This window comes from Hyperolius riggenbachi, chromosome 9, assembly GCF_040937935.1.
Source record: "Hyperolius riggenbachi isolate aHypRig1 chromosome 9, aHypRig1.pri, whole genome shotgun sequence".
NCBI classification, from domain to species: domain Eukaryota; kingdom Metazoa; phylum Chordata; class Amphibia; order Anura; family Hyperoliidae; genus Hyperolius; species Hyperolius riggenbachi.
The window spans coordinates 45,373,127-45,398,713 of record NC_090654.1 but is presented as its reverse complement, the minus strand read 5'-3'; the positions used below and the strand labels follow the sequence as shown (position 1 = coordinate 45,398,713).

The following is a 25,587-nucleotide window of genomic DNA, read 5'->3' as shown; positions in this document are numbered from 1 at the left end:
TGCCAATCTGCCTGTTATCTTCTTCCTCATACCTAAAGCAGTGCCAGCCTATTATCTGCCAGCAGATGGGCAGCAGCTATTGTACCGCACCGATAATAATAAAAGAAAATTGCACTTTTATGATAAAATCGGCATAAGCATAGATAATTGCTTCACTCGTCTTTTTGCAGTGTAGTGTTTTCCATAAAATTAACTCTCCATTCCATTCTGTGGCCGGCTGAGAATTTCCAAAACTAGCAGTTTGGAAACTTCTGCTTGGAGTACTGCTGCCATCCGACTGTCCGCAAACTGCCCTCTGGCTGCACGTGTAAATTGTTACACAGAGCAGAAGCCTTTGTCCCTCTTTTTCAACACATGGACTAAACCAGTAACTAGAAGCCAAATTGGACAATTCAATGCCCATTAACAGTACAAGCTTTGGTGAACAATCATATTTTCGATCAGATTATTAATATTGTGTTCTATGAAAACAGAGAAGCTAGTGAGGCCAATCGATTAATGGTTTCCTTAAAGAAATTATCGACTGGCATGGCAGACTAGTTACGACCAGAGATACAATCATAATTGGTTTAGATATGATTACAACTAGGATTAACTTGGCTAGAGCACCCAGAGGTGGTGAGAGAAGCATGGCTTCTCATAATCTCCAATATACTCTGCATACTGACAGGATGGGGAGTGCGTGCTGGGACATGAGGGTGATACCACCACTGTGGTGTGCCCTGTGGTTGGATAGCAGCTACGGACCAGGTCTGTGATTTACATATTTGTCAGTTTTACTGCCTGAATGTGACAGCCTGCTGCCCGCCCCTTGCTTTCTTGTGCCCTAGGCCATGGCCTTTGTGGCCTTGCCTCAAATCTGGCCATAATCACAACTTGGATTCTTGAAAGAGTTCCTGTTGGAAGAAAAGTGCCCAATTTAGATACCCCGATAGAGGGAAGCCTCTAGATAACCCACAGGCTTATCCAAGGGCTTGCAACTTATTTAATAGCCACACCCCTTATAATTAGATTATTTATTTTTTTCATTTTTTACGCAAAATTATTTCTAGTACGGACAACCAACAATAGAAATCTATCCACAAACGTGAAGTTCAAAATCAGGATCCCAAAGATGCCTGGCTCAGGAACTGGCTGAAACCACCATGATGTGCTTGTGTACCTGTAGGGAAAAAAATAGCCAACGTTGGATACTTACCTCAGTAGAGGATAATCCAAAGGCTTTCCCATTCGCCTTGCCTCCACCAGTCCATTTCTGGGACCTTCTGTAATGAATGGCGGAGATGCCGCCGCGCGGTCTGGCGGCGGGGCGGCTATCTCCGCGTTCAGACCGGCGGTTTCCGCACAGCGACATGTGTCTGGTTTGTGTGGGCCTTCTAGTGCACACGGAGGGAGAGTTGCGCGCGCGCTAGAGGACAGGACCTCTATGCCAGCAGGAGAGGGATCAGCTGATCCGGACGATCAGCTGGTCCCAGCGGAACTCCTGATTGGCTGAGCGGCTGGGGGCGGCGCTGAGCAGCGCTGGAGTATATATATAGATCTTGCCTTTCAGTTGCTGGTGGTCTGCCGTTGCGAATACTCACGTGTGAGCACTCAGACCTCAGTCAGATCTTACAGTGTGTTAGAACCAGCCAGTATAGTTGTTACCTGTATAGGCTAGCTAGGTAGGTAGGTAGGTGCCCCCAATACAGGTTGGATGAGTTAATGCTCACACTATAGGTTAGATAGGTAGCTGCCCCCCAGTATAGGTTAGATAGGTAGGTGCCATCCTGTATAGGTTAGATTAGGTAGCTGCCCCCTCAGTATAGGTTAGATTTGGTAGCTGCCCCCCAGGTTAGATAGGTAGCTGCCCCCCAGTATAGGTTAGATAGGTAGGTGCCCTCCAGGATAGGTTAGATAGGTAGCTGCCCCAATATAGGTTAGGTAGGTGCCCCCCAGTATAGGTTAGATAGGTAGCTGCCCCCCAGTATAGGTTAGATAGGTAGGTGCCCCCCAGGATAGGTTAGATAGGTAGCTGCCCCCCAGGATAGGTTAGATAGGTAGGTGCCCCCCCCCCCCAGGATAGGTTAGATAGGTAGCTGCCCCAATATAGGTTAGGTAGGTGCACCCCAGTATAGGTTAGATAGGTAGCTGTCCCCCAGTATAGGTTAGATAGGTAGGTGCCCCCCAGGATAGGTTAGATAGGTAGGTGCCCCCCAGGATAGGTTAGATAGGTAGCTGCCCCCTCAGTATAGGTTAGATAGGTAGGTGCCCCCCAGGATAGGTTAGATAGGTAGGTGCCCCCCAGGATAGGTTAGATAGGTAGCTGCCCCAATATAGGTTAGGTAGGTGCCCTCCAGTATAGGTTAGATTAGGTAGGTGCCCCCCAGTATAGGTTAGATAGGTAGCTGCCCCCCAGTATAGGTTAGATAGGTAGGTGCCCCCCAGGATAGGTTAGATAGGTAGGTGCCCCCCAGGTTAGGTTAGATAGGTAGCTGCCCCAGTATAGGTTAGGTAGGTGCCCCCCAGTATAGGTTAGATAGGTAGCTGTCCCCCAGTATAGGTTAGATAGGTAGGTGCCCCCCAGGATAGGTTAGATAGGTAGGTGCCCCCCAGGATAGGTTAGATAGGTAGCTGCCCCAGTATAGGTTAGGTAGGTGCCCCCCAGTATAGGTTAGATAGGTAGCTGCCCCCCAGTATAGGTTAGATAGGTAGGTGCCCCCCAGTATAGGTTAGATTAGGTAGGTGCCCCCCAGGATAGGTTAGATAGGTAGGTGCCCCCCAGGATAGGTTAGATAAGTAGCTGCCCCAGTATAGGTTAGATAGGTAGGTGCAGATTACCCGCCAAGCTTGTGGTGAACCGGAACTCAGTATGTAAGGGCCTACAAAGGACCAAAAAGCCTCCTTACTAAAATGCTATGCAATACAGAAGTTTGCCTTCAGAAGGTATTTGCTTTATTATATCTGCTCCAACCTCTGGAACCACTGAACATTGACATATGTACTTTTCACAGTAGGCATCCTAGGATGCTGCAGTCATAGACACATGTTTATATTACCTGGTGTTGCGTCAGTGTTGCGTTAACAAACAGTAGCGCACCAGTCTGTTCTCTGGTCTCTCTGAATGCAACCATCAATGTGGTGATTGTCCTTGTGCTGTTACCTTTCCTGTAGACTTCACGCCCTTCCAGATGCAGAAGTAGACGATGATCCAGGTGGCCAGGAGACAAAGAATCATCTGCCAATTTAGCTGGCCGGGCTCATCCAGACCCCCCGAGATCTGCAGTACTTTTCTCCTGCACAACAGATAGAGCGGCAGCGTCACAGCTATGTACCTTCCTCAGGGTTAGGTTAAAAGGACAGTGGAATTGTAGGCTACCAAGCGGCTGCCATGCAGCTCAACTGATTATTTTCTAAAGATCCATTGTCATTCAAGGACCACTCCAGCAAAAAAAAAAGTAAGCAGTTAAAATCTGACACAACCGACAGGTTTTGGACGAATCCATCTCCTCATGGGGGATTCTTTGTGTTTTCTTTGTTCTCAAGAGCATGTCCTGAATGGCAGTTGCTAAGTCAAACTGCCAAAATAGTGTGCACGTGAGTAGCGAGGCTCGCTGGTATCTTACTAATTTGGCAGTTAAACTACCATTCAGGAAATGCTTTTAAAAACAAAAAAAAAACCTGAGAATCCCCCATGAGGAAATGGACTAGTCCAAACCAAGTCGTTCTGTCAGATTTTAACTGCTTACTTTTTTCACTGGAGTGGTCCTTTGAGGCTTGGTTCAGACGGACGCTTGCCCCTCATTTAGCACCTGCTGCAGCTTGTCGTAAATTGCTGTTGAATGAACAGCACCGGTACCGTCAATTCCCATTATTTACCATCGTTTGCGCAAACGCCACATTTTTATCCCTATTTTTACTGTAGTTTGTGCCTCCATGTCCCCCTAAGGGAGTGAAAAATGCAATCCCTGCTAAAAGCTGTGAAAAGTCAACAAATGCTTTTTTGCACAACTGTCTGAACCAAGCCTACAGGACCACTATCCCATTAAAAGTAAATTGAAAATACATATTTATAAAGAGTAGATTTCTCCCAGAGTAAAATGTGGTATAATTTACCTTTTTTTTACGTTCCTGTTGCTTACAACATGGCATTTAAGTGAATTAAAGCACACAAGTGGGAATAGAGCACCCCCATTACTAGGCTGATCATGATATCCTTGCAATTGCTAATCCTATCTAACCAGAACATCGGATCGAAATGCAGCAAGTGGAAAAAGGTTTTTAGCTGAAAGAACCACTATCATGAAAAGTAGAACATGTACATACAGTAAAATGCACTATAAATTACAGATCTGACCGGTTTTGGACTAGTCCATCTCCTCATGGGGAAGTCTCAGTTCTTCATCTATTCTTTACAAAAAAGCACCATATGGAAAGAATCTACAGAATATTAGGATGCCGTCTAGCAGGGGCGTTGCTAGGATCCAAAGAAATCTGGGGCACTTTTGGGCACTCAAGACGGAAAATGGGTGTGACCACGCACCAGTATGTAGGTGGGGTCATGGGTGGAGCTAAATTTACATTAACTTAACAGCGGTTTAAGTAGGCCTGCCCAACAAAATGTTGAATGAAGCACCCTCTCCATTGCAAAAATGCAGCATATCACATAAATAGGCAGTGTCACTTAAACATAAGTAGGCAGTTACCTGGCTTCAGTGCTGGCAGTTCTTGCTTTCTGCTGGGCGGGCTGGCCTGCCACCAGGCAGTTCCCCCCTAGTATTCCCTGACTTTCTAATCAGGGGCGTAACTAGAAATCACTGGGCCCCCCTGCGAAACTTTGGATGGGGCCCCCTCCCGCCAACCCACCCCCTGCTGCTTTCTGCACAAGTAAACTGAGAACCAATGTTATTCAATTGGCTAGAGCATGTTTTGCCCATGCAGATAAAAACTGACAGCAGTAAAGCATTGCAGGCATTTTCTTTATCAATTACATTAGTTGTGATAAAATGTGCATGTTTTCACTCATACAGACACACATGGTGTACAGAAAACGCATACGGAAAACTGACAGACGATTGTGCTCCCAGCCGCAGCTTATTATACTCACTCTGTCCATCTCTGATGGAACAGAACTGGCTCTGCAGACTTCTCCAGCATCACTACAGAACACAGCACTTGGGGAGGGGTAGAGAGGTTTTGGGCTGGGCGCTGTACAGAGGAGCCTACTGCACACTGAATAGGGACTATCTACAAATCTCTGTCTACAACACTTTGTATGATTTGTTATCAGTAGCTGAGCAGATGCAGTCATTAGAACAGTTGTGCAGAGAATAGAAAAGTTTTACTCTCTGTACCCATAGTTATCAGTCTCTCAGGATGGGGCCCCCTGTGGCTTCTGGGCCCCCCTGCGGCTGCATCCCTTGCAGGGTCTATTGTTACGCCCCTGTTTCTAATGGACCTCTTCCCAATTCTCTCACAGGCCTCCCATTCAGGCACCACAACTCCCAGCATGCCTCCATAGAAGAACCGCAGCTCTCTGCATGCCTACATAGAGGCACCACAGCACCCAGCATATCTCTGATTAATGCACCACAGCTGCCAGCATGCCCGCCATAGAGTCAACACAGCTGATTCTGCCTGGGGGGCATCCGGGGCACCACAGAATAGACCCCAGAATAGCTCAGGGGCACGTGCCACCGATCTTTGGGGCTAGCAACACCCTGCCGGCTGGCCTCCTTACTTGCTTGCACGCAGTTGGACTGAGCAACTGTCATTCAAGAGTGCTTTTGAAAATAAAGACAATCCTCAGAATCCCCCATGAGGAGATGGACTAGTCTATAACCTGTCAGATTTTGAATGCCTACTGTAAGTGACTAAGTTATGTGCATGTTAATTTATAGTGCATTTTACTGAAGAACAAATGTACAATTTATACTTTTCGTGAAAATTATTCTTTAAGCCAAAATTTGCTAAAGGTCTTTTTCCACTTGCCACATTTCAATCCAATTTTCTGATCAGACGGGATTTAACCATTTAAAGGGCATCTAAATAATTTAAAGGGATATGAGACTATGGTCCTGATCCAATTCAATTTTTCACATTTTATCAATAACCCATCCGTGTTAAAGGACAACTATTGTGAAAAATTGAAAATACATATTGTTACATAGCTACATAGTTACATAGTTACATAGTTATTTTGGTTGAAAAAAGACATATGTCCATCGAGTTCAACCAGTATAAAGTACAACACCAGCCTGCTCCCTCACATATCCCTGTTGATCCAGAGGAAGGCTAAAAACCCTTACAAGGCATGGTCCAATTAGCCCCAAAAGGGAAAAAATTCCTTCCCAACTCCAGATGGCAATCAGATAAAATCCCTGGATCCACATCATTAGGCATCAGTGGCGTAGCTAAGGAGCTGTGGGCCCCGATGCAAGTTTTACATGGGGCCCCCCAAGCACTCTATACATAACAATTGATACGGCGCACCAAAACCTGCCAATGGCAACTACAGTGTCAGAGGTGCAAGAAGAGGATGGGGAACAGTTTGTTAATGATTACCAATATTAAAAGTATCTATAGAAGTGATTATTTTTAGCACAGTACCAATAGGGAGCTAATACTGTAGTTGTGGGAGGGCCCCTCGGGGCCCCTCTGGCCCAAGGGCCCCGATGCGGTCGCTACCTCTGCACCCCCTATTGCTACGCCCCTGTTAGGCATTACCTGGTAATTGTAGCCATGCATGTCTTTCAACGCAAGGAAAGCATCTAAGCCCCCTTTAAATGCAGGTATAGAGTTTGCCATAACTACTTCCTGTGGCAATGCATTCCAAATCTTAATCACTGTATATGTAATACATACATATACAGTACATACTAGTCCATCTCCTCATGGGGGATTCTCAGTTATTTCTTTATTTACAAAAGCACTTGCTGAAATAGAGTGCACGAGAGCATATAAACGCTGGTTGACATCCTTGTATACTGTAGATATTTTTCAGGGGTTGCTTTTTTCTTTTAGACAATAAAAGTTAACACTGATCACTCCCATGAAGAGATGGACTAGTCCAAAATCTGTCAGATCTTTTTATGGTCTACTGTAAGTGACTGCCCCCCCCCCCCCCTGCTACTCTGACACAAGTCAGCACAGGGGTAGAGTTGGGCCGAACGGTTCGACTGCGAACGGTTCCATGCGAACTTCAGTGGTTCGCGTTCGCGTCCCGCAGGCGAACCTTTGCGGAAGTTCGGTTCGCCCCATAATGCACATGGAGGGTCAACTTTGACCCTCTACATCACAGTCAGCAGGCCCAGTGTAGCCAATTAGGCTACACTAGCCCCTGGAGCCCCACCCCCCCTTATATAAGGCAGGCAGCGGCGGCCATTACAGTCACTCGTGTGCTGCCTGCGTTAGTGAGAGTAGGGCGAGCTGCTGCAGACTGTCTCTCAGGGAAAGATTAGTTAGACTTAACTTGTTCCTGTCTGGCTGCATATCTGTTCTGTGAACCCACCACTGCATACCTGTGCTGTGAACCCACCACTGCATACCTGTGCTGTGAACCCACCACTGCATACCTGTGCTGTGAACCCACCACAGCATACCTGTGCTGTGAACCCACCACTGCATACCTGTTCAGTGAACCTGCCACTGCATACCTGTTCTGTTCAGTGGACCCGCCACTGTATACCTGTTCATTGAACCCACCACTGCATACCTGTGCTGTGAATCCACCACTGCATACCTGTTCTGTGAACCCACCACTGCATACCTGTTCAGTGAACCCGCCACTGCATACCTGTTCTGTTCAGTGGACCCGCCACTGTATACCTGTTCAGTGAACCCGCCACTGCATACCTGTTCTGTTCAGTGGACCCGCCACTGTATACCTGTTCAGTGAACCCGCCACTGCATACCTGTTGTGTTCAGTGAACCTGCCACTGCATACCTGTTCTGTGAACCCGCCACTGTATACCTGTTCTGTTTAGTGAACCCGCCACTGTATACCTGTTCTGTTTAGTGAACCCGCCACTGTATACCTGTTCTGTTTAGTGAACCCGCCACTGCATACCTGTTCTGTTCAGTGGACCCGCCACTGTATACCTGTTCAGTGAACCCGCCACTGCATACCTGTTGTGTTCAGTGAACCTGCCACTGCATACCTGTTCTGTGAACCCGCCACTGTATACCTGTTCTGTTTAGTGAACCCGCCACTGTATACCTGTTCTGTTTAGTGAACCCGCCACTGCATACCTGTTCTGTTCAGTGGACCCGCCACTGCATACCTGTTCTGTTCAGTGGACCCGCCACTGTATACCTGTTCTGTTTAGTGAACCCGCCACTGTATACCTGTTCTGTTTAGTGAACCCGCCACTGCATACCTGTTCTGTTCAGTGGACCCGCCACTGTATACCTGTTCAGTGAACCCGCCACTGTATACCTGTTCTGTTTAGTGAACCCGCCACTGCATACCTGTTCTGTTTAGTGAACCCGCCACTGCATACCTGTTCTGTTCAGTGGACCCGCCACTGTATACCTGTTCAGTGAACCCGCCACTGCATACCTGTTGTGTTCAGTGAACCTGCCACTGCATACCTGTTCTGTGAACCCGCCACTGTATACCTGTTCTGTTTAGTGAACCCGCCACTGTATACCTGTTCTGTTTAGTGAGAACTACCTGATTGATGTATACACATGCAAGATGTTTGAAAGCACTTTAGGCCTGTCATTTAGCATTCAATGTGATTTCTGCCCTTAAAACGCTGCTTTGCGTCAAATCCAGATTTTTCCCGGGGACTTTTGGCATGTATCCCACTCCGCCATGCCCCCCTCCAGGTGTTAGACCCCTTGAAACATCTTTTCCATCACTTTTGTGGCCAGCAGAATTATTTTTTTTTTTCAAAGTTCGCATCCCCATTGAAGTCTATTGCGGTTCGCAAACTTTAATGCAAACCGAACCTTCCGCGGAAGTTCGCGAACCAGGTTCGCGAACCTAAAATCGGGGCCGCCCCCGCACTTACCTCTGGGGTCTATTGTTATGCCCTTGACCATCAGTAAATTGCATTTGTGGGAAGCCAACATTTAGCATAAGCCTGAAGGGAAAATAGGGGGCCCGGTTTGGTTACTCACCTTGGAAGAGGGAAACCTCTAGATCCTCCTAAGGTTTCCCCCGTTGCCCTCCTCCTCGCCGTTCCATCGTTGTCACCTCCTGCAAGCCTGTCGACAAGACCAAACAGGCTCTGCTTTTTCCGCCAAGCCTCAGGAGCGGCTTCGTGCTACTGCTCAGGCGTGAGCCATCTGCGTCTGTGCAGTGTGGCCAGCTCTGTAGAGTCCCAGCCCTTGATCAGAGGTATGGAGAGGGAAACGTCCCCTTTCCAGAGTATACACATTTTTTACCTAAGGATCTCCCTGGATTACTTTATACAACTTTTCCCCAGTACAAAATAAGATCTAGCTTCACACTCACTCCCAGAACTCGATGATGGGCGACCTCTTGTTCAGGAGAGCGTCACAGCTGATGTTGTACACGACAGCGCCGGGGCTGGTGGCGTTGGCTGAAGTGGTATTGGAGCATTGGTCTAGAAGGAAGACTTCAGTGCACTCCTTGGTGTTCCAGGGATGTCCACAGGTGGCCCAGGGCAAGGTGTTGGTGAAGGAGTGCACCAGGTAGTAGAGGCCCCAGACCAGGATCATAATATAATATGTGTTACAGAAGAACACGATGACCATCGAGGCAAAGCCAAGACCTGCCCAACACAAACAGTCAAAAAACATGAACAAACTCATTTTGAAAAATTCCACCTGACAACAATGAAGGTTATTGTATCCATTTAGTACCACTCTACAACTACAAACCGTGCAGAAAGCTTGACCACTTGAGTACCAGCAGTCTCTGGCCCATTAGGTAACAAAAACGGGACTCACTGACCTCATGCAGCACGGACCCGCCTCTCTTGCCGATCTCCGCCGCTGAAGTCCACTCCTTGAGCCGGTCAGGAGCCAATGCCATTGGCTCTGACCCTGTAATCATTGTGATCAGCTCACAGTAATCACGCCGCAATCGGCGGTAGCGGATCTGATAGCTATACGTATATACTGGACATGACTACAGTAGGAATAGATTGTGAGCTCCTCTGAAGACAGTCAGCGACATGACTATGTAATCTGTAAAGTGCTGCGGAAGATGTCGGCGCTATATAAATACTGAATAATAATAAATATCAGATAGCCAATTGTGGGGCTCCACAAATAGAAGGATAAACTCCACATGCGTTCTAAACCTTTTCAGCAATATCTACAGCTAAACTATATGTTCTACAGTATTTCCAGGGTTTATTGCACAACAGGAGACATGTATCCTCTTGTAAGACCCCGGCCACCATCTGAGCGTTTATTTTTCATCTCGGCTCTCGCAGGCCTGGGGTGTATTTTGATGTAAAATATTATTTATTCTCCTCCATATTTTATCAGTTCTCTCCAGAGGAGAAAAGATAACAGAGAATTGTTTATTATTGTAATATCTGATGTTCCCCCCAGTCCCCATTTATAATCTGCCGGGCTCCACATATAGAGACAGACGCACACTGCGGAGTAATGGGATGTCTCTGGGGCAATCATAGAGATAATATTTCACTTCCCCAACAAAGGGACCCTTGTCTGGCTTATACATTCTTTTAGCTTATAGAGGCATAGAAAGTGCAGTAGCCTTCAGTGACCAATTCTGGACTGGCTACAAGGCCGAGCTTATACTTTTCATGACCTCATTCTGTGTTGTGGCCCCTCTTCCACGCATAAAACCTCACTCACCCTCGCTTGGGATACGGAAGCATCATTCACGTGAATAGACAATATTCACCTGATTAATGCGCTTAACGCTCGGCCATCGGACGAGTGAAGACAGCCATTGGATTTGCAAGTAATGCTCATGAGATAACCAGGTGATAAGTAACTTACATGCTGAAAGCCAATGATCACCTGGAATAGAATATGGCCCAATAAGAGCTAGATAACGCCACCCGTCCACTGGTCAAGCCACCTCCTGCAATGACCTCTGGGTAGGAAGCTGTGGGGCAGCCTGGCAATGCCTCCTCCATGTCATGTTTGGCAGGGGTGATAAGCAGTAGCTCAAGCCCCCCGTCCCCCACTTGTCCAATCCCTCCCCCACTGCCCTTCTTCCTCCCTTCCCTATTCTTTCAACATAAGGCAGTTTGGCTTGTGACTGATCAGGCTGCTGGGGGATGTGGGGTCATAGTAGTGACATGCTTCAGGGATATTTTTAAACCATAACATTACATTTACAAAACCAGACATACATTTAATAAGATCTTTCACTGGACAAGGTCCTTAAAGGGTACCTACAGTGACATGTAACATGATGAGATAAACATATATGTACAGTCCCAAACCTATATAGAACTAGGCTGTGTTCCTTTTTTTTTCTCATTGTAAAGGTTAAGAATCTAGGGCTGTAAATCACAATTTATGTATAGCTGGACTGTAGTGTAACTCCTACAAATAACTAATTAGGGTTGGGAATCTGTGTGCCAGTGCATCAGAGTACAGAGCAGGAAATAGATAACAAGTTCAATAGTTCAAGTTTTGTCTGTATGGGAGCCAAGTAACATTAAAAGAAAATAGCTTCAGGTATCTGAGGCACTCAAAAAGTGTACATGTAGGGGGAAAAAAGTAAAAGGTACTTACCTCGGGCGGGGGATGCTATTGGATCCTCCAGAGGCATCCCATGTCCTTCTCCCTCGGCCCGTTCCAATGCTGTCCCTTCAGCTCATGCATATGTAGTAGCACAGACCCGATAGGGCTCAGCTATTTCCGCCAAAGCCCGAGAAGGTCCGTGCAGCTTCATACTGTAGGTGCAATGCAGCTGCACTTCGGGGGTCTGTGCTCTGGTGGATGAGGACGGGGTAACCTCTGGAGAATCTGAAGGCTTTCCCCTCCCGAGGTAAGTACAGTATCTCATTTTTATTCCCGTTAAAGGGAACCTGAAGTGGGTAAAATTATTAAAATAAACACATGACGTAGCTGCAAATGAATAATACATACTAACCTCACTGTCAGTTCCTCTCAGAAGCTCTCATTTTCTTCTTTCATCGATCCTTTCCAGTTCTGACAATATTTTGTCAGAACTGAAATATACCAGTTACTGTCAGTTAGATATCAGCAGCTGTCAGTTACAACTGCATGTGCAAGGTAATGTCCATGTTTCCCTATGGCTCAAGCGGGTGATATTACAGTTTAACAGCGTGCTGACCAGGAAGCAGTTATGGGGTAATGGCCATTTTTAAAATGGAGGACAGAGAATTCCATTGTTCACAGTGGACAAATGGGACGCTCACGCAGGAGAGGAGAAAGCAATTGAGGAGTAGACTACACAGGAGGTAAGTATGACCTGTGTATGGTTATTTTGACTTATTATTTGTAGTTCAGGTTCTCTTTACCTCACAGGTTTACTTTAAACATGGCTTTTGAACCTTTTAACCAAACTAAGACTATGGGATTCCAGGAAAGCCTTCTTCAGGATTGGGATTATAGATACACTTGTTTATCTCAGCAGTTTATCATTTCCTCCTCACTTACTGTGTTGCAATCAGGCTTTCCCCTTCAGGCCCTGGTGGGTTCAGACTGACCATCATGTAGGTTGTGCTCCATTATACATAGGTTACCTTTAAAAAGTGGAGCAATGTTCCACGCTGCAATTCCTCCTTGCTTCATGAACTGACCCAACGCAATTTCCAAGAAGAAGACCGGTATCCCGCCCACGAACACAATCAGCAAGTAGGGGATGAGAAACACACCTGTGTGAAGACAACAAGAACATGGCCATCAGTAAAGCTGAACAAAACGAGATTCAAAGTCGATCTAAACTGGAAACAGAATTTGTTAAATTATATAAGCACAAATGTGTTTATTTTAAATTATAAGAACTGCTTTTGTCATTATATTTTATGATTTAAAAATCTGTTTTATAGCTGTGCTTGCCTGCAGCTGTGCATCTATCCCTACAAAGGGAAGTCTACTGCAGTGGCTGGTTTCCTGTTCAGAAAGTGGGATCTTAAAAATTCACTACTTCCTGTGAATTACAAGTCTATAGCAGGTTTGTCTCCTCCTTAAAGGAAATATCCAAGGTGTAAAAAAAAAGAAAAAAGATCCACTTACCTGGGGCTTCCTCCAGCCTGTGGCAGCCATCCTGTGCCCTCGTCACAGCTCCGGAAGCTCCTGGCCTTCTCCGCTGCAGAACCCGACCTCGCCAGGTTGGGTTCCGGGTCGGCCTCATCCTCCTCTATCTCTCTTCCACTTTCGACACAGTGGACCAGCCTCTCCTTTTCCAAATCCTCTCATCCATTGGCATACAGGCTCTTGCTCTCTCCTGGCTTTCCTCGTATCTCACAGACAGGACCTTCAGAGTCACTCACTCTGGCGGCAACTCCTCTCCATGAGCCCTCACTGCTAGAGTTCCCCAAGGCTCAGTCCTTAGACCTCACCTTTTCTCTATCTATGTTTATGGTCTTGATCAGCTCGTCAGTTCCTTTGGCTTCCAATCCCACCTATAGGCTTTCAATATCCACCTCTACCTTTCAGCTACTGACTTGGCTTTTCTCACTCCCACCAAGACTTCTCTTGATCCTCTCCTCTCTTCTGGAACACCCGCCACAACACATACACCACTCGCTCCTCTGAGGACAGTCAGTGACATGACTATGTACTCTGTAAAGTTTCGGAGAAAATGTCAGAGCTATATAAATACATAATAATAATATGATCGGACATTAGACTATCACTATGGTAAGATTAGATTGTGAGGTCCTGAGGATAGTCAGTGACATGACTGTACTTTGTAAAGTGCTGCAGAGGATGTCAGCGCTATATAAGCACACAATAATAAGTTCTAGCTCATGAGGCAATTAAAAATGATATTTAAAATCCTCAGTTTCTATACTTGTCAGTGAAACCCTCCAACCCAAATGGGTAAAAGACAAACTTAACATCAGAGCACTCTGATTACTAAGTTGGCTCTTCTAGATCTGTGCATGGAGAATTTAATTATCGCTCTGTGAGTCTTGGGAGGACTTGGCTCAGAGCAGCAGTTAGTCCTGCTCACAAAACTCTACCAGTCCAGCCAGCAGGTGGCGCTAAAACATTTGTTTTGGAAATATTATACAGTAAACACAACACTGCACATTCCCTTTTAAATTGCCAGCATAGCAACATAGTTCATATTTACGCTATTAAAAAAGAAAAGAAAAAACAAAGTCTGTTTCTTTTGTAACAGAAATAATAAATGGATTTGGAGCATGCTACATCCCCCTTTATGTCTAGTCAGCATGCGGCTCTGCAGCAACAACATGGAACTGTAGTGAAAACAACAATGCGTAAAATTGCTTATTGCTTACAATAATTATGTATGGATTATTTAGTCAGTGTTTGCCCATTGTAAAATCTTTCATCTCCTGGATTTACATTTTGAAATGTATGACTGGTGGTGACATCTTTAGTCCTGCCTGGTGATCTGTGCGGAATGTTAATACTGGGAGTTCTATGCACAGAGGGAGATTCTGTTTGCTTGCTTGGCAGTTGGAAACAGTAGTTATTTGCCAGCAAACTGTCAGGACCATGGTCATGACATCACACTGTCACACCACAATATCAGCCATACAGACCGCACTGATAATCTACATTTATATTTAGGGAGACAGTTCATCAGGATATCGCATACTGTTACTGCTGTGCACCGGACTGACCACAGCGGCTGTAAAATCAACAGATGTATGGGCACCTTTATTTGGCCGAAATAAAAATGATTCTGATGTCGATAAGAGAGTCTTGGAAATTCTTAAAGCGGAACTTTAGCAAAAAGGTTAAACAAATAAATCAACACATTGTAAAGTGAGAAGTTAAAAATTGAAGAGAGATCAAGTCATTGATTGATATTCGTTATGTAATTTGTTCATGTTGTTTAATCAACAATGAGCCTGCATGTTATCATCTTTATTGCTGGTAGACATGAAAAGAACTGCCATTATCTATAACCACACCCACTAACAGGGTAAAAGGTTGTTTTTTTATAGATATACGTATGCACAGAGGAATATGCTGTACTGGTTGCTTGGCAGTTAGGCCTTGTTCACACTATACACACTGCCATGCGCATTTCAGCAGCGCGTATGGTGTGCAATCAGCAAGAACATCAGAAGTGCAGAAACAGAACTTCTGACGTTCAGTCTATGGGCTTGATTCACTAAACCGTGATAACTCAAATATCACACCTTATGAAAAGATATCACATCTTATCAAAGTTAACACGCCTTATCAGAGTAGCATAGCGAGTGCTATGAACCCGCAGGGGCTCAGGGCAGGACGAGTGCCATTGCCAATTAGCAGGCATAGGTTCGTAGCGCTCACTATACTACTCTGATAAGGCGTGGTAACTTTGATAAGGTGTGATATCTTTGATAAGGTGTGATATCTTTTTATAAGGTGTGATCTTTGACAAGATGTGATATTTGAGTTATCACGGTCCAGTGAATCATGCGATGCGCTATCACACTGCTACATGCATTTTTGGCAAAGCACATCGCTGATCCCATTCACTGTAATGCATGGGATCAGCACCTCAACGCATGGCAACACAGATGGCGATCACGTGCGCTTGCGTTCAGAACGCACGGCCATCTGCATTGCCTAATGTGTCGGAGGCCTTAGAAACAACTGTTATTTCCCACAATGCAACAGGGTTCAGACAGGAAACTGTCAGGACCATGGTCATGACATCACACTGTGGGAGGGGTTTTACCACAAAATCAGCCATACAGACCCCCATTATGAGCTATTCAAGCAAAGTAAAAGATTTCTCATGGGAAAAGGGGGTATCAGCTACTGATAGGCATGAAGTTCAGTCCTTATGTATTCCTATACTGTACGCTTAGCGCCTTCCTATATGTAACCCAGAAGCCCTCAGTCAGTGCTGGGCGGCCGCTATGTATCAGTGAATGGGACTGATTGTCTCTCCTGCTTCATAAGGAGAGATCAGAGATAGGGGACCATGCTGTGTGATGTATAATTCATCTTCTGCTGTATCTTCCTCTGCCTGTCCCATACCTCTCGGCAATGTTTCTTCCGCAAATAACTCTTTATTTCCCTCTCACCCTCCCCGCCTGCCGCAGTACATTTCCATTTATAGAGTGTGTGACTCTGCGAGATGTCAGATGAGAAAACGCTCCGATTCCCCATTCCCTGCCTTAATATAGGTCATTCCTGCTTATTAAAGTGACCATTTCATCTGAATGCAAAAAAAATCTAATCTGCTATGATGGTATGCGCATTTTTAATTGGATGCTAATTTTCTGCACATCACTTTGTATCTTCATATCTGAATCTGGGATGAATGCAAAATTACACCTCGTGCATATTAAAAAGGAATGTTGTGCCTGTAGTAATACATTTAGCTTATTTACACATTTTGTAAATTGTAATAATAATCAGGAGCATACGAAACCCTCCCTCTGGATTCCTAGCACTAACCGATCCCCCCAAGTGATGGCTAACCCTAAGGACCCCCCTGTCATTAGCTAAACCTAAAGCTCCCCCCCCCCCCCCGGGATGTGTAACCTTAACCCCCACCCTGGTGGTGCCTAATCCCTGCAAAACACTCCCCCAGGACTTTACGCTGATCGGCGTTAGGCGGTCCTTGGGGAGGTACCACGTTCACGCCCCTCAGCGTGACGCGGTCTTAAAGAGGTTAAACAAAAACATTTCTTTGTTACAGCTGATACAAATCCTGCAATAAATCTGCAGTGTTTCTACTTCCTGATTCATGGAAGCAGACATATTGTTAACAGCTTGTGCTTTCAAATGAGCTTATCTGCCGTCTCTACCGTGGTAGTCAGCTGAGAGATCAAATTACAACTTGTGATTAGACACAAATATGGGGGAATTAGACAGGCTAAACTCTCTAAATGCATACAGGGTGCGTTTCTCTGTTTTCCTTCTGTCCTGTGCAAGCGTTCAGGTCCACTTTAATGCTGATAATGAAATATTAGTCATATTTACTAGTATTTTACTATGACCTAACCCTAACACAAACCCTCCCTCTGGATGCCTACCACTAACCGATCCCCCCAAGTGATGGATAACCCTAAGGATCCCCCTGTCATTGCCTAAACCTAAAGCTCACCCCCCCCCGGGATGTGTAACCTTAACCCCCACCCTGGTGGTGCCTAACCTTTACATCTAATACTAACGACACCCCCACCACCTTCCAGTGGCGTCTAAAGCCCCCTCATTGCTCAACTCTATCGCCAATATTTTGGGCAATGATAAAGACGGAGGGATTGGCAGCTATTAGCGTTAATTTGAATGCAGTAGGCAACAGCTAAAAAAATAAACACTGGGCTGCCCTCTTTGCAAATAGAGGCCGTGCTCGCTATATGTCATCTATTTACCTGTTTCGGGTGAATGCTACCAAATGGGAACAAAGAAATAGGAAAAACCTGGACCTAGTTAGAAATTCTAAATCCTTTCTTCTCTAATTTAATTTTTTTTTTCTCCTAGAGTTGGCTCCTAATTCAATAGACTTTCCATTAATTTCATATTTCTCCTGTTTGGTTATCTAACGAGCTAGAAGGCACTCTCCTCCCCCACAATATAGACTCCGGTAGAGATTTTAGAAGAGGAGGATTATTCGGTGGAGTTGGACGGTTATTTCAGGACATTTGCTGAAGCATTAATGGAGTCTCCAGAAATAGATGCAGGAGTAGCTCTCGACCTTAAAAGCTTCTCCTCACGTGCTGCAAAGTACGTTTCGGGAGTGGTTTCTATTCCGGGATGGCACAGCGGGTTGTGTGGAGGAAGACCAAATCTTATTACGCTTCTTTTTCGTTTGAGAAAGACCTTCACCGATGCTTCACCGTAAGGAAACTTTTCAGATTGCGTTTGTAATTACTTCTGTAAAAGTATTTATTGACAGTAAAAGCCTTCTTGAAGAAAATCTCTAAGAAACAGCGCAGGAGATTTGGATGCAGCCAGCGCCACTATAGGCTGTAATAGGAATTCTATAGCAGCACTCAGTGAGTAATTTGTGTGCCGTCAAAAGACAAAGCAAAAATTACTACAAAAAAGACTATAATATGGCAATAGCTGGAAGCCAAATTACATCTTTCCCCCACTATGCATGGCGGCCTGGAGGGGGAATAGTAATTAACGCCGCCAGGACTTGTGCAGGAGCAGGGTAAACCGTTTATCAGCTTTACCCTGCGCCCAAATTGTGCCATTTTCACCGTATGCGTCGTCCTGGCCACGTGCATCTCTTGGATTGCACTCTTGCGGCCGGGCGCATGATTGAAGGGGCGTACATCCAGGACCGTGCATGCACAATAGGCTGCGACTGAGCTACTTACGGACTTAGAGGGAACAATAGTGCAGACCCGGAGGACAGCGAGGACCCTCATAGATTGCGGAGGGCTGGGAGAAGGCCCTGGCAAGTAAATCTCAACCTTTTTTTGACCAATTAAGGTTTCCTTTAAGCCTTGTTCATGTGCTAAATGGTTCTTGGCCAAGGGTAGGGGCCCACCTCTGCCAAGAATCTAGCATGTGTACAGCGACCCCCAACCCTCCCCAATGAATCATCAAGTGAACTTATTTTTCAACTACTCACCTTGCTTGCTCCATGTCGCTCTGTCGTCCCTCTTCCCCCTTCATAGCAAAAGAACGGATCTACAGCGACAGGTCTGTACAGACCTTTGCCCAAAACTGTCACCCAAGGGATTGAGTCCCAATCTGGATGAGCTACAGTAATTATGCAAGTGTACACAGCTTTAGGTTTAACTTTGATGTCACGCATGCCAAATTAGTTACTAAGTGTAATATCAGCACTGGTAGATAGGGGGAGCGGTATGCATAGTTCGTAGACTTGCTGTTCCCTAGGCTAGCAGCATCTGACATCGGTACAGGAAGACCGTTTTATAGACCCAGTCAGCCAGGTAGTAAAACATTAACAATACAAACTGGATTATGTGCAAAATAATTTATGATATGTGTCACACAACATGCATAAAAAATACAACCAAGCCTACAAGGTCGTCTCTTACCCCCTCCATTCTTGTAGCAGAGATATGGAAACCTCCACACGTTCCCCAGACCAACCGCAAATCCCACGCAGGACATGATGAAGTCCATCTGCCGTGTCCAGGTCTCTCTCTCTGGGATGGGTATCTCCACCGGGCCCATGCTGGGCAGTACCAGAGGAGCGATGACGGCCTTTTCATCCGGGACTGCTTCTCCCCCTCCAGTTGTCTCAGATCCCTCCATCTCCGGAGCCCTCGAGCAGGCCCCATCTTTTTCTGAGGAAACACAAGAGAGAGCCAGCGTCAAAGTCACAAAGCTTTATTTATAATAATACAGTGTAACACTACATGCTAGTTCCTTCTTACTACCAGCATTATCAAAAGAAATTCATGTGAACCAAAAAAACAAAACAAGAGAACAATCTGAGCGGTTGCTAAATGCAACCATGACAGCCCTTACGCCACATACATTCTGTCACTTCAAGACAAAATACATTTCATTCTTTAGGTTTTACTTGTTTCCCTTTTTTACAACAAATACTTACCTTTCTGAGCACCAGTTCCTCTGCAGTAGCCCCCTCCCCTCTTTCACTCCTCCTTTTTTATAAGTCACATGACAGTGATCGGGAGGAGATGTGTGAGCTGAACCACTGCCAAGGCCCTGGGACAGGAAGCAGTAGATTTGGGCGCATGAGACAAGTGGACAAAAAGGGCGCCCCATTCACTTTCATTATAAATATCGTTTAATGGGCGCTGAACGGGGAAAATAAGGCGCCGGAGATTTTTAAGGATTTATAACGGCGCCCGGAGATTTTTAAGGATTTATAACTATGTTTGTGATGATTTAAGTTTACAAAATGAGCCCGTGACGAATAACGTTTATGAAGATAATAAATCACTATTTCTAAAACATTTCTAACACATTATTATCCACCCAAAAAAATAATTTACATTTTTTTTCTTTACATTCTTTATTTATTCATGTCTGTAAAACATTATTATCCATAGGGGGTTTTAGGTTTAGGCACCAACAGGGGGGTCTTAGGTTTAGGCACCTACAGGGGGGTCTTAGGTTTAGGCACTAACAGGGGGGTCTTAGGTTTAGGCACCAACAGGGGGGTCTTAGGGTTAGGCACCTACAGGGGGGTCTTAGGGTTAGGCACCTACAGGGGGGTCTTAGGTTTAGGCACTAACAGGGGGGTCTTAGGTTTAGGCACCAACAGGGGGGTCTTAGGGTTAGGCACCAACAGGGGGGTCTTAGGGTTAGGCACCAACAGGGGGGTCTTAGGTTTAGGCACCAACAGGGGGTCTAGGGGTTAGGGATAGGTACAGGGAGGGTTTTTAATAAACGAAAATATAAGTTTCACTTTACAAACAGGGAAGATTAACGTTTTAAGAATTGCCGATCTCATACACATTATTTAGTGATTTATACATTTTTAAATCACTATTTATAAACGAAATTCTACACAATAATTTCTATAAACGATATTTCCATTTATCGTTTATACCACGCGCCCTTTTTTCCCGACGCCCTTTTCGTACGTACGCCCTGGGACAGACGTGCCTGACTAGGCAGTAGGCACTCCAGAGGTCTTCCCTGAAAACTCTGCAATAGGAGGGGGTCAGGGGAAGTCAGACAGCAGTAAATAGCGGAAGAATGGGTGTCCAGATTTATCTACATCTACAGCACCAACAATGGTAAATCCAGCCCTGCCTCTAAGACATAAATCACTTGGTGCACTGGTCTTGTTCCCAACTGGTGTTTTCAGGCAGACAGGTGTTACAATGTACGTGAAGTGACATGTAGCATGGCGAGATAAGCGCGAGTCCACTTTTTCTTTTTTCACTGTAAGGGCTAATAACCCAGGGTTATAAATCACAGTCTCCCAGATGAGAGGCCAAAAACCTGTGTGTGGCTGTGACAAACATTACAGGAAAGAGATAAGAAGTTCATATAAATATAAATAAATATAAAGAGTATCTGAAGACGCCAGTGAGACAGTTCTATCTTGAAACCCTTATATCCAAAATAAGAATTATTATCAATATACTCTCACACTGAACGTTCCCACTACCGATGTCTAACCCCTCCCCCTCCCCGCGGCTAACCTTAACCCTCCCTGCCACTGCTACCCCCACCCACAGCTAACTTTAACCCTTCCCTTGATGGCTAGCCTTAGATCATCCTTCGCTATGGATAACTTTAACCATCTCTGCCACCGCAACCCCTCTCCCCCCAACAGCTAACCTTGACCCTTTTTCCCCACGGCTAACCTTAACTGCTCCATGACCACAAAACTCCTCCCCCCCCCCCCCCCCCCACACACACATCCAACCTTAACCCTTCCTCCCCTGTGGCTAATCTTAACCTTATTCGGGGCCAATTCTCAATATTTATTGGGCACCACAGACGCCAACATTACCCTCCTTACCAATACATACAAGGTGCCCCCATGGCGGTGCCCAAACTTCCGCTGATAGCAGGCGCCCAACGCCCACATTCCCTGCTTCCCCTGCAATGATCATTCACATGCTCAGTAAAGATCTTTACAGGACATGATGGTTTCAAGTGTGTTTGGGGACTAAAAGATAAAACATAAAATTTAAAGCGTAACTGCCGGGCATGAAATAAAAAAATCAATTCTTTATTTTTATCTGGTAAACAAGTAATAAGGATGCTAACCAGGCAATCCAAAAGTTAAGATCACTATTACTTTTCTAATCGATAAATGATCATTCCCCTGTTTACCTGACTCTTATTTGGTAGACACAAAATTTGTACACAAAAAGGAAGTTGCAGGGCATGCTGGGTTGTCCTTTTTTGCTGCTCTATGTCCCCTCAGACTTAACTAATGCAGCCGATTGGCTGAAGCCTCTTTCCCTCCTGTTTTCCCCTCCCACACCTCTGTTTCTCTCTGATTGGCTAATATTTCTCATGCTGAGACAATGCACTTTCCATAGTGGAGGGCAGGCAATGCATACACAATCAGGCAGGGAGGAAATGACATCAGTATTGGCTTCAAAATAGCCACACTTAAAATGGGAAACGCTAAGAAGTATTTTCTCTGTTTTTACTGTAGAAAAATCACTAAACTCAAATCATGGACAGTGCAATACATATGTTATGTAAGTAGAGCAAGTATTTATCTACCTATGTATGTGTTTTTTTTCTGAGATAGTATGCCTGACAGCTTCTATTTAAAGAGGACAATTGATAACAAAAATAAGCCTGTGCAAGAGCCTGCAATGTAAGGCTCTCTATTACTGCTGCGGGTGGTGGGGTAATTATTATTTATTTATATAGTGCCAACCTCTTCTATAGCGCTGTACATAGTACAAAACAAACAGCAAGGAACATGTATACGGAACATATTAAATGGTCTTCTTTAAAGTTCTCCTAATACGCACTGCACAGAGGATTGACTGGGGATTCAGAGCGTTCAATCCACTTAGATGAGGGTCAGCCTGACTAAGTGTTATGGGTTATATTGCATTATTGCTCTTGCATGTATGTACCCTTATATAAGCCGCTCTATACATCTGCAAGACAGAAAGGCGGAAGGAAGCGGGGTTCACAGAGAGGTCAGTGTGATAAAGATCATAGAGTGGTCAGGTCTTGGCAAGGCTGAAGAATGGAAGTGGATCAATACTCCTCTTGTCATCTACAAGGTCATCGCTCCCTCTGCACCTGCTACCTCCATTTCATCACCGCCTCATCCTCCCAGCACATCCTTCACATCCCGGACAGCCTGCCTTCAGTGTGCCAAATATTCCGATTTAAGGAGAAAGCGTAACCAAGAATTGAACTTCATCAAAATCTGTTGCTGATAGCCCCTTTCCCATGAGAAATCTATTCCATTTCTCGAAAAGATCATCAGGGGGGTCTGTATGGCTGGTATTGTGGTGAAACCCCTCCCACAGTGTGATGTCAGGATTCCTGTCTGTGAGCCTTGTTGCACTGTGGGAAATAACAGTTGTTTACTGCTGTTTCCAACTGACAAAAAATCAAGCAGCATCTCCTTCCACTGGCATCACCTGCCAGCAGTAAAAATGTCACCATGTGATAAATGTCAAAATGTAAATCATCCAAACAAACATTACCGTTCTGAATTAGGGACATTACTACCGGTAGTGATAGTTACACACAATTCCGCCCTACCCAGTCTGAGTAAATGGAGAGGGGCCAGATTGCAATTAATGAGCAGAATGAAGATAGCATATGATGACCAGCTTCCCAACAACATAATTGTTATCTCGCCCTGGTTCCTGCTCAGTGATCAGGTAAACACAGGCCGAGAGATATCGCTGCATTATACTCAGATTGCCTCAACACCTGATTAGCTGGTGGCCCGGGAAGTGGAGAGAGCAGTGATTACAGCGAGCTGGTCACACATGCTCCTCTGTCAGCTGGTACTGCTATACCCTGGGGAACAAACACTGTGGCTATATCATGTTTTATTAAACAAAACAGATAATAAACTGAAATAGCAGCCGGCGATGACCAGTTTAAGGGAAACCTAAAGCAATTAAAAACAAAAGTTTAACTTACTTGGCCCCCTGTAGCCGCCTTGTGAACGTGCCGGGACAAACCAATCCTCTGGTCCCCCACTGCGACTCAGTTTCAATGTTGGCGACTGTCTGAGCCAGTCGATGGCCACTGCGCCTGCGCGGCCCTGCCCGCATGCGTCCTCAATCATGCTCCCATTGTACTGCGCTCTAGTACTTGTACTGCGCATGCACAGGACGCTCCCGGCGATGGGAGCCTGATCAAGGGCGTGCACGTCCAGGGCCATGCAAGCGCAGTGGCCATCGACTGGCTCTGTCGCTGAAATCGAGACTTAGTCACTGTGGGGGACCGGAGGATTGGCTTGTCCCGACGCGGGCACAGGGCAGCTGCAGGGGGCGGTAGAAGCACCAGGTTAAACTTTTTTTTTACAGTAAGTAGTAGAAATCTGACATTACCGACGGGATTTGGGCTAGTCCATCTCTCCATAGGGGATTCTCAGCATGGCCTTTATTTTGTATAAATACATTCCCTAAAAAAATGTATACATGGATGCTGGCCAGCCTCCCTGCTTGTTGCACACTATTTTGGCAGTTGGATGGAGCAACTGCCATTCACTAAGTGCTTTTAAAAATAAAGAAAACCCTGATGGGCTAGTCCAAAACCTGTTGGTAATGTCAGATTTCTACTACTTATTGTAAGTGACAGCAACATGGGAAAAAAGTAATTTAATGTTTCATTTTACTCTGGAAGAAACGTACGTCTTATTTGTATATGTTTACATGTATTTAAAATTGTAAGATTTTCGCGACAGAGGTCCTTTAAGTAACACCTGGGCCCCCTCTGCTCCAGGGCCTCTTAGCAGCTGCTATGACTGCTATGGCTATTGCTACACCCCTGTTGTACTGTCACACAGAAGGTAAGTAGAAGGTAGGTGTACTCACCAGAAGTAGAGCTGATGGTCATATACTTGAAAGGAATGTCAGGAATGTAACAATCCTCACTACAAATGCTATTGTGCTCTACATTGTGCATGATAACGGTAGCTGAAGTCCTTTGCAATAGGCCGGCTGCTTTTATCTGTAGATAACAGGTTTTTTCCTGACAGCTGAGGCTTATCTACCAAGCCCATACTTAAAAAAAGACAAAAAGTATTTTCAAGACTAGAAGTTACTTGCAACTTTCTTTTTACCTGTATTTGTAATATGGAGGCTGTCATATTTATTTCCTTTTACGCAGTACCAGTTGCCTGGCTGTCCTCCTGATCCTCTGCTTCTAATACTATTAGCCATAGCCCCTGAACAAGCATGCAGCAGATCAGGTGTTTCTGACATTTATTGTCAGAACTGACAAGATTAGCTGCATGCTTGTTTCTGGTGTTATTCAGACACTGCTGTGGTGTTATTCAGACACTGCTGTAGGCAAATAGATCAGCAGGACTGCCAGGCAACTGTATTGCTTAAAAGGAAATAAATATGGCAGTTTCCTTATTCTTCTCGCTTCAGTTGTCCTTTAAAGGTGCGTACACACCTTTCAACTGATGTCATCCGCCGGGAATAGAGACCCGTTCCCCTTAAGCGACATTGCTGGGCCAACCTGTACAGAGGTGTGTCAGCTGTGTAGCTGACGTGTTCTCTTGCTATGCGGGAGGGGCGGAGGGATGACAGAGCAGTGTGTGGTTGATGTCATGCGGCGGGAGGAGGAGCAGAATCGTCAAAGAAGTTGGCTCTCGCTTGGCCAAGTTGATCTGCAGGGCCGTTGCTAGCCCCAAAGATCAGTGGCACGTGCCCCGGATCTATTCTGGGGTGACCCCAATGTCCCCCAGGCAGAGTCAGCTGTGGTACCTCAATGGTGGGCATGCTAGTAGCTGTGGTGCATCAATTGGGGGTATGCTGGGTGCTGTGGTGCCTCTATGTGGGCATTCTGGGTGCTGTGGTGCAATGCTGGATGCTGTGATGCCTTTATGGGGGCATGCAGGGAGCTGTGGTTCTTTATGGAGGCATGCTGGGTGTTGTGGTGCCTCAATGAGAG

At 45.5% G+C, this 25,587-nt stretch overlaps 1 protein-coding gene across 1 annotated transcript in view; it reads right to left on the bottom strand.

The window, feature by feature from the left end:
• The window catches only part of LOC137532286 (sodium- and chloride-dependent creatine transporter 1-like), a 121,979-nt gene that overhangs the window by 32,776 nt on the left and 63,616 nt on the right, over nucleotides 1-25,587 (bottom strand). Inside the window, exons 2-5 of the mRNA XM_068252647.1 lie at nucleotides 19,074-19,325; nucleotides 12,654-12,785; nucleotides 9,443-9,722; nucleotides 3,143-3,275 (exon numbers count right to left, since the gene is read on the bottom strand). Of these exons, the coding sequence (XP_068108748.1) occupies nucleotides 3,143-3,275; nucleotides 9,443-9,722; nucleotides 12,654-12,785; nucleotides 19,074-19,325 (797 nt within the window). The remainder of the gene's footprint in view (nucleotides 1-3,142; nucleotides 3,276-9,442; nucleotides 9,723-12,653; nucleotides 12,786-19,073; nucleotides 19,326-25,587) is intronic.